Source organism: Lithobates pipiens, unplaced genomic scaffold (genome assembly GCF_037356315.1).
Source record: "Lithobates pipiens isolate NorthernLeopardFrog02 unplaced genomic scaffold, aLitPip1_a1.2 Scaffold_13, whole genome shotgun sequence".
NCBI classification, from domain to species: Eukaryota; Metazoa; Chordata; class Amphibia; order Anura; family Ranidae; genus Lithobates; species Lithobates pipiens.
In genome coordinates, this window is record NW_027507718.1 from 8,503,269 (window position 1) to 8,516,089 (window position 12,821).

The 12,821-nt window shown below is 38.7% G+C and overlaps 1 protein-coding gene across 2 annotated transcripts in view; it reads right to left on the reverse strand.

Annotated features, from left to right (window-relative positions):
• Positions 1-12,821, reverse strand: part of AOPEP (aminopeptidase O (putative)) — a 613,303-nt gene that overhangs the window by 536,588 nt on the left and 63,894 nt on the right. For both annotated transcript variants that reach the window (XM_077474816.1, XM_077474818.1), the window contains exon 5: positions 8,770-8,917. In XM_077474816.1, coding sequence (XP_077330942.1) covers positions 8,770-8,917 — 148 coding nt within the window. The remainder of the gene's footprint in view (positions 1-8,769; positions 8,918-12,821) is intronic.

Genomic DNA, 12,821 nt, shown 5'->3' on the forward strand with positions numbered 1-12,821 from the left:
CCTGTTAAACCACTGGTCTTGGCCAGTGTTGCAGCTCAGATTCAGGGTCTTGGCAATCTTCTTATAGCCTAATCCAGTGATGGTGAACCTTGGCCTACCAGATGTTTTGGCACTACATTTCCCATGAAGCTCAATAACACTGCAGAGTGCATGAGCATCATGGGCAATGTAGTTCCAAAACACCTGGAGTGTCAAGGTTCACCATCACTAGCCTAGGCCATCTTTATGTTGAGCAACAATTCTTTTTTTCAGATCCTCAGAGTTCTTTGCCATGAGGTGCCATGTTGAACTTCCAGTGACCAGTATGAGAGAGTGAGAGCGATAACACCAAATTTAACACACGCCATTCCCACTTGAGACCTTAGGCCCCTTTCGCAATGTCGGACCGTTCAGGTCCGCCTGTCAGTTTTGATGGCGGACCTGAACAGGAGCTCCATGCAAGTCTATGGAGCGACTGATGTCAGTGGTGACATGTCCGCTGAGATCCAACCCGGTCTGATCAGTCAAAAGCAGACGAATGGCCCTAGGTTTGGATCCGTTGCCAGCGGATCGGATCGGGTGAGATCTGATGAAAACGGACATGCTGTCCGTTTTCATCCGATCTATCCATAGAAACGAGCGGCACTCGACAAGCCCCTCCCCGCTCAGTGAGCGGAGAGGGATCTGTCATCCGCCGACTCAGCGGAGATCAATGGAGAGATCTCCCGATGAGCTGGCGGACTCCGTGGAAGCTGATACGCCTCGTGTGAATGAGGCCTAATAACATTAACGAGTAACATGACACCGGGGAGGGAAAATGGCTAATTGGGCCCAATTTGGAAATATTCACTCACCTTTGTTGCAAGCAGTTTAGGCATTAACGGCTGTGTGTTATTTCGAGGGGACGGAAAATTTACACTGTTTAATAAGCTGTACACTCACTACTTTACATTGTAGCAAAGTTTCATTTCTTCAGTATTGTCACATTAAAAGATATAATAAAATATTTACAAAAATGTGAGGGGTGTATTCATTTTTGTGAGATACTGTACGTTACAAGGTGAGCAGAAATTGAGGAGAGGGGTTTGGTCAAGTCAGAAGCTCTTAACATAGGATTCTAAGGCAGGGGTGCCCAACCAGTGGCCCGCGGAGCCCTCTGATGTGGCCTGCAACTTCCTGTTCTGGGATTATATATATATATATATATATATATATATATATATATATACACATACATACATACATACACACACACACACACACATTGTATACATAAAGGATGTGAACATAAATAACTCCCCTAACCTTAAATAGATCTTTGCAAATGTGTTTGTTATGAGAAGTAAAACTGAATAGGCAGATATGCAGAAATTACATTTCTAGTGCCTTAACCAGCCCTGAAGCATCCAGCTGTGCTGCCCTTCACAAGCTGATCTTTGAAACATCTTTATTTAATCCTGGGAAATAATATATGTTTATGTCCTTATTCTTACTGCCTCCAGTTTTTCTTGACAGATCTATTCTTCCACCGAAATCGTGAAATGAGCTCGCTCCAGCTGTGTTCAAACACTGTGACAGGAATGACAAGTTTCATGCTGCACCATTCACAGTTAATGAGTGAGTAGTAATCTTGCCAAAGACAGCTGGGCCTCTCTTTGTTACTTATCTAGCTTTCATTTTATTATCAAAACAAAGAGCTGTAGACTAAACTCACTTACCTGCCCCTAATTTATTTTATTTTAAGTGGGGTTCATTGAATAAAAGGTAATGGACCTCTGGTTTTATTCCTCGAATAGAATTACTTGCCCAGGTTTCATCCCACTTGCTGCTGAATGGGCCTTACCTAACCAAAATTTGCCAGTAGTGAAAATTTGTGTAGATGGCAGTTTACAGGCTTTTATAGTTACAGCGAGCAACACAAAAAAAAGCTACATAATATCTTTTATTGATCCCAATAGGTTGACAGGATAGAGTAAACAAATAGGTAAAAAGTAGATATCCCCCTTAACTTTTGTAATGCCGCTAGGTAGTTCTCAATTTGCACTGTACACTGTGTGTACAATTATTAGGCAAGTTGTATTTTTGAGGATTAATTTCATTACTGAACATCTACAGTGCTCTCGGTCAATCGAAAATATTAATAAACCTCAAACCTGAATATTTAAGAGAGTAAATGTGCGGTTCTGGCTTTCTTAGGAGAATGTATATGTGTGCACAGTTATTGTGCAACTATTAGTGTGCAGAATTATTATGCAACTATATGAAAAACAAAAAAAACTTTTTCCATCTCACTTGTTTATTTTCATCTATTTAAGTGAGAATAATAAACTCCTCAAAATAAAAAAAATAAATAAATAAAAAAAACACAACAAACAGTGACCAATATAGCCACCCTTTTTTTCAATGACAGTCATGAACCTTCCATTCACGGAGTCTGTCAGTTTTGTGACCTGTTGATGATTGACTTTTTGTGCAGCAGCAACCACAGCCTCCCAGACACTGTTCAGAGAGGTGTACTGTTTTCCTTCTCCATAAAATCTCTCATTTAGGAAGGGCCCACAAGTTATCAATAGGGTTTAGATCAGGTGTGAAGGGGGGGGGGGGGGGGGGGGTCATGTTATTATTCTTTCATCTTTAAGGCCTTTACAGGCTAGCCACACAGTGGAGTACTTTTATCCATGTGATGTTTGGGATTCATCGAGTTGATTTTGTGTCCATCTTTAACTTGAAAATGTCCAACTAGCTCACCTTTAAGAATACCAGCCCATATCAGAACCCCACCTCCACCTTGCTGGCATCTGAGTTGAAGTGGAGTTCTGTGCTCGTTACTTATCCAGCCTCAGGCCCATCCACCTGGTCTGTCAAGAGTCACTCTCATCTCATTAGTCCATAAAACCTTTGAAAAATCTGTCTTCAGATATTCCTTGGCCCAGTCTTGACATTTCAACTTATGTGTCCTGTTCAGTGGTGGTCGGGTTTCAGCCTTCTTTAAAAATTGGCCATGTCTCTGAGCAATGAACACCTGGGACTTCTGTGCACTCCAGGTAGGTTGCAGTTCTGAAATATGGCAGAACTGGTGGATAATGGGTTCCTGGTAGCTTCATGTTAGATTTTTCTCAAATCTTTAGCAGCTAATTGCATCTTGTTTCTCAACACGTTTCTTGCGACCCTGTTGACTATTTGCAACAAAACATTTGATGGTTCTGTAATTTCCCCCCTATATTTTAGAAATTTCAAGAGTGCTGAATCCCTCTGAATGACTGACTTTTCAGAGTCAGTTAAATCTCTTTTTGGCCCACTTTGCCTGAGGTAAAAACCCTGCCTAATAATTATGCACACCTTGATATAGGGTTTTGATCTCCTTAGGCAACACCCTCCATCATTACACATACACACATCACCTAATATGCCTCAATCCAATAAGCATTCATGTATATACAGATTGGAGTTGGACCATACGTATAAAAAATTAAGATTTAGTCAAAATACTCACTTGTCTAATAATTGTGCACACAGTATAAGTATGTAACATAGTGAAATAAGAAAAGGTAGCTACGCTGACAATTTTGAACCAGAGGAAAAAATTATATTCAAAAAATGTAATACGTTAAATAAATATGTAAACAATCATGTGTGAAATGCCCACAACCAATATTATGTGAATAAATAAAAATTGAATAAAAACACTTACAAAACACAAGATAACAACAGGATCCCAACGTGATCGCGTCAGCGCGTCCTAGCCACCCAACACGCGTTTCGTCATAGGATGTACCCTAGACGTCATCCTATGACGAAAAACGCATTAGGTGGCTAGGACGTGCTGACGCGATCACGTTGAGATCCTGAGCGAACGGGCACTCGCTTGCCAGCGGCATACATGTGGTTCTTATTTTGTGTAGGTGTTTTTATTCATTATACATTAAAGTGGTATATCAGGTTTACACTATGGGAAGTCCCTTTTGCTTTTCTTTCTGAGTGACCAATGTCCTACGATTGGGCATCTCCTTGGCTAACTATTGGGGGTGTGTGTCCCTGACCTGCTGTCCTCTGAGGGATCTGCCATTGGGACCCTGTCGGGGGCTGATTGCAAGCTGGTTGCTTGCCTCTGGTAAGTGTGCATTCTTTATGGTGGTCAACACTTATTGGTGATGGAAGACTGCATGATTTATCACATTCACTTATCATTTGGACTAATATTTGAACTTTTTTATTATCACTCAAGATATACTCTTATTCATTTCATTAATTTTTATTGATAATATTTTTATTCAATTTTAATTTATTCACATAATATTGGTTGTGGGCATTTCACACTTGATTGTTTACATATTTATTTAACCTATTCAATTTTTTTTAATATCATTTTTTCCTCTGGTTCAACAACGAGGGTATTATTGTCAGCGCAGCTACCTTTTCTTATTTCACTGTGTTTTCGTGTGTATCACACATAGTAGCTGCTGCTATATATTTTTTACGTTATTATTAGTTAGATAGGAACGCAGTTTTTTTTCCTTTTCTCATATGTATGTAACATTACAAGCATTTTATGAAGGCTTGTGGGTCCTCACTATGCAATATAGATGATGTGCGTGTTCCCCACAAGCTGCCCTCCCCTCTCCCCCACCTGAAAGGTGGTGACAAACCTTTTTACTGAGACATCAGGACTCTTAATTGCAGACTGAGATTAAGGACACAGCCCCTGATCTCATAATTACCCAGAAGGGAATATGTACCTGGGAGTATGCAGGGACGAGGACTTCCTATTTTAGCACTACAGAGGATTTTTAAGTCATCCCTGGTCCTTGAAGCTAAAATTGATATGTGTGTTCCATATACAAATTCCATGTTCACAGAACTAGGTGCTCTGGTGACTTGGTGATTTGCCAAAAAAATGCATGGCATCACCATGCCTGCAACTCATCAGGAATGGGGAGCACCCTGGGCATGCTTGTATCAAAGCAGCAAAGCAATAGAGCTCTGTAGGTGTTTTATGATATTTTGTTGTTGGTAAATTTGGACAGCCAGGATCTGGAGCACGGAAGGCACTTTTTTACAGTGCACAAATGGACACATGGCTTGGGAGCTGTCAAATCACTTCTACATACAGGTGAGAGAATAGTCATGTAAAATGAAATAACACTAAAGGTAATACTGCAGCTGTAAGATTGTATTAAAGTTTTGTTTGTCAAAATGGATATAATCCATCACTGGCTACCTAAGAGAAGAAAATTATGTACAGTGATACATTAAATATGTGATACATGTCTAGAGTATATGTTTTATCAGTAAATCTTTTATCAAGCGTCTGAAAACTATACAATAATTGTAATATTTAATATTCTGAGTAAATGACTGCAAGCCAGCATATATGATGAGGTTGCCATAGATATACATTTCTTGCATAATACAGGGTATTTAGCTGTGAACATTTGACATCGTTTGACAAGACATTAGCCTACAAACATTGCAGAAAAACTCAATACACTTTTAAGTTTCAGACAGACTTTGTCTTTTCAACAATAAATCCAGTTATTCATAATGAAATCATGCAACAATCAACATAAGAACATCCCATGCATTAACATTTTTAGGAAAATATATGCAACATTCTTTGTTAAGATTAACCACCTGCCGTCCGCGCTATAGCCAAAACACTGCTACAGCGTGGACTTCATTTGCCGGGAGGGTGTCCATGGATATCCTCCCGTGCTCGAGCAGCCTGCGTGCCCCCTGAATGATATTCGCGGCGTGCTCTGTGATCAGCGAGTCTATGAGACTCACCTGATCACAGATCGAAGTAAGGGGTTGATCCCGACCCCTTAACACGTGATCAGCTGTCAGCCAATGACAGCTGATCATGTGATGTAAACAAAGCCAGTAATCAGCTATTTTTCCTCCTCACGCTAATAGCGCGAGGAGGAAAAAAAATCCGATCACCAGTGTCAGAGGGACATAGGTCCCGATCATGAAGGTACTACTAGTGCCCACAATACCACCCATCAGTGCCCACAGTGTCACCTCACAGTGCCACCTATCAGTGACCATCATGCCACCTATCAGTGCCCACAGTGCCGCCTATCAGTGCCCACAGTGCCGCCTGAAAGCTGAAAATTAAATTGGTATGGGCAGGAGGGGGATTAAAGTGCCCAGTAAGCAAGTGGTTAATTACTCATGGATGTTTATGAACAAATTTTTTTTGAAGATGTTTAGGATGTTGTCTAAAGCAATGGTCATTAACCTTGTTCTCAGGGCCCACTAACAGGCCAGGTTTTATGTATTACCTTGGGGAGATGCAGACTAGAATACTGAAATCACTGAGCAGCAAATATCACCTGTGATGTATTTCAGTTATCTTGCAAACCTGGCCTGTTAGCGGGCCCCCGAGGACACTGGTCTAAAGGATTGCTCCCTCAGGTCATATCAAATCAATCTTATAGTCAAATCACCATACAAGTTTTAAGTAAAATAAAATAGAAATAAAAACCTATGAACTTGGAATTTCATAAAATTTTCAATAAAATTTGTAAAGTAAAAGAGAAAAATGTATCCCATAAAGAAGTTAAACTGTAACGAACACATATCCTCCCATTTAAGAATATATCTGGAAAGGACATGGTAAAACAAACAGATTATTTTTTTAAAACAGAAAAAGGTATTCTCTTACAAAGCCTTTTAAAATACTAATGGTTCATTGTTCCAAATGTACCTGTGAATACAAAAGTAAAACCTAGTACACAGGATGAGATTATAGGATAAATGATCGCCTTTTTTTGCATGCTAGTCTCCATATCGTATGCAAATGGGTTGCTAAAGTATGAAAATTCTCGTACGCCAGAAAAACAAATTCGGAAGTGAAGTAATGTATTTTAGGACAGAAATTGCACTAAACGAAAATCGTACGATCTGGTATCATAGGAGAAATCGTTTCGGGTTTGTTCTTTCAGAAAATTTTGGACAAAAGCTGTGTACGAATAATCAGATTATAGTCCGATCACATCGAAAGCAGAATTCTTTGGCCGGTTTTCTCATCATGTGTACGAGGCTTTAGATGCTTACTTAACTAACCCCGTCTTCAGGATCTCTGGGCATGACATCCTCATGCAGTTTGCACCATCTAGGCAAGTATGATGTCATGCTCCTTTCTGCTAGATCCTGGGGAATACAGAACAGTCAAAATCTTGTGAGGACACTTATGCAATAGACTCAGGTGTTTTCCCACACTACTCTGCCAGCTCTGCATTCCACCAGGAATCTTGCTAGAAAGATGGTCATGTCACACCCAACAATGCGAAATACGGGATAAGTACAGTTTGGAACTACTAATATTAGGCGATTTGTAAAAGGGGAGAGGGCCCTGGCAGTAAAAGAAGACCTTGAATTTTACCGCAAGGCCTGCTTTAAGGCTGGGTTCACATATATGCGAATTGGATGCAGTTTTAACCGTATCCAATTCGCATACCATGTGAATGTGAACGGTTTTCAAAGGAGCTGGTTCACACATGTGCAGTATGGTGTGTTTTTGGGTCCGATTCAGGTGTGAATTCAGGGAAAAATTTGCACATGAATCGCACCTGAACCGATGAACAAAAATGCACCGGACCGCAAACCGCAGCCGCATATAAGTGACCCCAGCCTCAGTGATACAGTCAAGTAGTGTACAAGTAAAATAACCTCCTTCTCTGCTATAAATGCACTGTATTTATGTAACAGGATATGGACAGCTATGACAAAGCTATTTAAATGTCTTTTGTTTGTTCGTTTAAATGAAGGTTTCAAATATGTAAAATAAAAAAACTAGAAAATATGTACAGAAATGTGTAAATCAGTTTTGCAAAAAAAATATTTTATATTTTGTGTAACAGACAGAAATTACTGCATGTTTAGGCAAGTAAATTCAGTCAGTGAGCTCCTAATCCTATGTAGAAAACACTGAAATGGCACTAAAAGTCAGTAAATCCATTTAATGCACCTTAATCCTGATTGAATCCCTAGTTGCTGGCTGCAGAATAGCCAGATTCCTGGAGAGGCTTCTGTATGAGGCTGCAGTGTTATTGCATCATAGGAGCATGCTGATCTGACCAAAGTGGGGCTCCTGCAAGGATCACGTGGGTGCCTAGAAGCAAAAAACCCACAAGCCAAGTCTGCTTTGTTACCTTTACTGTGCAGGATTCAGGGAACATTGCAGAAGCTAAAGAAGGGGGGTGGAGAGCACAGGAGAAGCTGTGCAAAGCCAAGGTTGTGTATATACATGACCATGTTGCTTCCATACCCTTCTCAGACAAGAGAACGGTTAGCATTGAAGGGAATTCACCAATGCCTAGTTAAACAGAGACAACCTGAGGTCAGTAAATTAAGTTACCACCAACATGGTGATTTTGGGCAGCAAGCTGGCATGGCACACTACAATACTGCCTAGAAGTAGAGCAAAGTAAGACCAAGACAGTTATACTGTGCTTCCTGTTCACTGCTTGTTTTCATTCCGAATGGATTTGCATTTGTAAAATGTATTTTTGGCAAAAAGAAATATTTTTGGCACTTACTAATCCTAAAGAATAAAATACATTTGTGTTGTGTAACAAACTGAGATCAACTTACAAGATTTAGCAAAGCTAACTTTCTCTTGGCATGTGCACATTTCATTATTAGGTTATTTTTTTCATGGAGAATTTTGCCAACAAAGGTATCAAAAAAAGAACTGAAACAAAAGTCATGCATTTTTATATAATTATTTAGTACTACAGTATGCATAGTGACTTAGCATAACACTGTATAAGTAACATTACAAACCTGTCATTGACATTCAAAGGTGTAAAATGAGATAAATCAAATCTTTCTTCAGAGGTGTTTTCCTTAACTTCCATCCACCTTCCAACTGCAATGGTGAAGGTAGAGGCTGGCATTGGCATAGTTACATAGTAGAACCAACTGTTTAATCCTGAAAGGCAACAGAAATGCCATCATTAACATTTATTTGTACGTTACTCTTTGTCGATGTTTTAGGCCTCATTTATCCAAGTGCCAAAAAATGTTTGTGTTATTTTAGAAATACAAATTATAGTCTTTACCATTTTTAAGGGCAGTTTTCAGAAATATGAAGGGGTAAAGATTTTATGGACCCAGTTTTCTATATAAAGGGATGAGAAATTGTTGTTGCTGGTAACATTTTTATATTTATAAAACAAAATGTTTAAATATAATCAGAATGCACCTTCTCTTCCTTTCATCTCTCAAATGCAATTTTTTTTCTGCTATTCTCAGATTTCCTTCTCTCTCACCCTTTTCTATTCACGCCTTAGATGAACTACACATCTACTTGTAGATATAGTCAGCTCTATAGGAACTGTAGTACAAATAGAACAGATCATGGGACCAGAAATAACGGCACTGCTACACTAATAGTGGTGAAGAGCATCAGTGGAGGATAGGGAGTGTAAGACAAAAAAAAAAAAAAAAAAAAAGAAGACTAAAAAGACTTTTTAAACAAAAAATAAATAAATTATAAAAATCTGTATACTTGATATTTTAGAATGATTGATGTAAAAAAAAAAAAATAAGTTTACTATCACTTTAAGCTGTGATTAGATATAACACAGACATGCCGTAAACATTTAAAGTGGAAGTAAACCCTCCTATCATTTTAAGCCAAAGAAGCTGCCATCTTGGCCTCTATTTAACCACTTAACCTTTAGAAGATTTACCCCCCCCCACCTTCATGACCAGGCCATTTTTGTGCGATATGGCACTGTGTTACTTTGTGTAACTGACAACTGTGCGGTCGTGCTACACTGCATGCAAATAACATTTCTTTTCCCAACAAATAGAGCTTTCTTTTGGTGGTATTTGATGACCTCTGCATGCATACCCCAGACCCGAAAGTGTCAGATCATTTATTAGGTACGTGATCTGGCACAAAACGGCCACCAGTGGGCAGTCCGCAATTGGTTAATCTTCAACTGCTATGATGCTGCACATGTGATCAGTTATGACACCATCCATTGAATAGTTTGAAAGTGTGGTTGAGAGCGCAACCATTGTGACAGTTACATTCCCGGCACATGCCAGGAATTAAACTTTTTTCCGGTGGGTTTACTTCCGCTTTAACTAACTAGGTACCCATAACATTCTTTACAAACACAAAATCACCCAGCTTTTTATGTGTAAAAAGAAAATGACACAAGAAGCTCATGTATAAAAACTATAACAAAAATCTGTAAAAAGCTACCTATCAGGTATGCTTTTGGTAGATTTTCTACAGAACTTTCTTCAGTTTTAACACTAAGTGGGCATCTGACATGCTGGATTAAAGAGGAAAAATACAAATATTCTGAAGTAAAATGTCCTGAATATATTTTCCCTTAAAATTACACTTTATGGTCAAGTTAAAAAACATGTATTCCCTTTATGGTCTTACATAATATATTTTCTCTAAATGATCAGAATCCATCTGTATATCTTACATGATGAGTCAATATGTATGCATTTGCCAACACTTTTGAATTATTGTGAAGTCAATTATACTTTGGTATGATTATCTTGAATCCAGAAGCGAACATTTTTTAGTAGTGTTTTCCATTGCGCCACTTAGGAAAAGTTAAATGAGTCACACAACGTTAAGAACCTCAAATCTTTCATCAAGCAATCAAGAGTTCCAAATTTTTTATATTACAACAGGCTCAGACACAAGCCTGTTGGTTTGTGGAAAGCTTTTTGTTATATGCGGCTATTTTACCATGGCAGCGGTGTGTTGTCACCTGCAGACATTACAGTTTCAACAATCAGAAGACAAGTGGTTTTTGTCCATACTCTTGAAGTAAAGTGAACAATTAGAGAAGATGAATTATACCACTTTCAGTAATGTACCCTTTTACTATATAGAAAGCTGGGCAGAGCTCACAGAGGAGTTCATAGAGAAGTATGACATTACTGTGACCATATGACAGCATGGAGTGAACACAATGGGGTTGATTTACTAAAGGCAAATAGATTATGCACTTTAAAAGTACAGTTGCACTCAATTTCCCCAGACATTAGTGAGTGAGGTAAAGCTTCATTTTGTCTAAAACCTATACCTTGCTTAATTAGCCCTCTGAAAAGCCAAAATTGCCTTTTTTGTACAAAAAAGGGACGTAGTCTTAAACTGATCCTTTACGGTACTCCAACAACAAAATATCCTTCAATTCTCATTAAAGTCATCAATTTGTATGAAAATACAGTCCAATTATAAAATCATGACCAGGTGGTACTATACACCTCAGTTATTGCAGGAATACTATCTGAACACCACGGATAGATGTTGGAGATGCCAGACGGACAGGGGAAAGCTTCATATATTTTGGTCTTGCACTAAGCTGAAACATTTTTGGATGACTGTCCGGAATGTCACCCAAAAATTCACAGACTAGGATTCCTGACGATCCTGCTTTCTTTTTAATCCATGTTACCACAATCCCAACAAAACAATACCAAAAATCAATTGTGCAACCTTTGTTGAATGCTGCCAAATAGTGCATTCACCTACTTTGGAAGAAGCAAGCACCTCCCTCAATTGGGACTTGGTTGCGCAAGGTAGAGGATATAAATTGGAGGACTGGATTCTAACGGTGCAGAACAAGCAGGAAAAGCACTCTAAAACATGGAGGCTATGGAACATGTGCATTCTATCTCACAAATGGGTGTCTGCTCAGCTCATAGATGGGTATCTAGCGAATGCTTAGACTGCATGTGTAGATGGTGGAAGTTCCTCACCCACCGGATAGAGATTTAGTTTGATGGTATTTGATCATCTCTGCATTTTTTTATTTTTTTTTGCAATATAAACAAAAAAAATAATCAACAATTTAAAAATAATAATAATTTTACTATCTCCTCGAAAATATATCCAATACGTTTAAAAAAAAAAAAAAATCTAATTTCTTTACCAATTGAGGCCAATATGTATTCTGCTACATATTTTTGGTTAAAAAAAAAAATCGCAATAAGCGTACATTCATTTTGTGCAAAGTTATAGCGTTTACAAACTATGGAATATATTTATGGAATTTTTATTTATTTTTTTACTATTAATGGCGATCAGCAACTTACAGCAGGACTGCGATATTGCGGCAGACAAATCGGACAAACTGACACTTTACTTTTTTTTTTAAACCAGTGACACGTATACAGTGATCAGTGTTAAAAATATGCACTGCCACTGTATTGACATTTGTTGGGAAGGGGTTAACATCAGGGGTGATCAAAGGGTTAATTATGTGCCTAGCCAGTGTTACTGTACAGTGTGGGAGGTGTTTTTACTAGGGGAAGACATGGATCCTTGTCCCTGCTTTGCAGGAACATAGGATTCATGCCTTCCCCTACTGACAGAATGGAAATCTGCCTTGTTTACATATGCAGACTGCCGTTCTGCTTATGCACCGAATAATTGATGGGTGCCGGCAGACATCCAGGCCTCGGTACCTGCTGATGGGCTCCCGCTGTGTATAATCACAGTGGGAATGAGCCGCCGGTAGCGTGTATTTGCGCTCACTACCCAGAAGAGATATACATATATACACACACACACACACACACACACACACACACGTGATCCGGCACACAGATGCTAACCTGTAGCACTAAAACTGCTATAGGGCGGTCAGCAAGTGGTTAATAATTTTTATATATATATATATATATATATATATATATATATATATATATATATATTTTAGTAAATGATATAGTATAATTTGATTTTAAAACAAGTGGATTAAACACTGCTAAATCGTTTGGTATTACCTGGGAATCGCCATCACTTTTGACATGAACCACGCAGACACTTAAACTTTTAAAGTAATATGCTC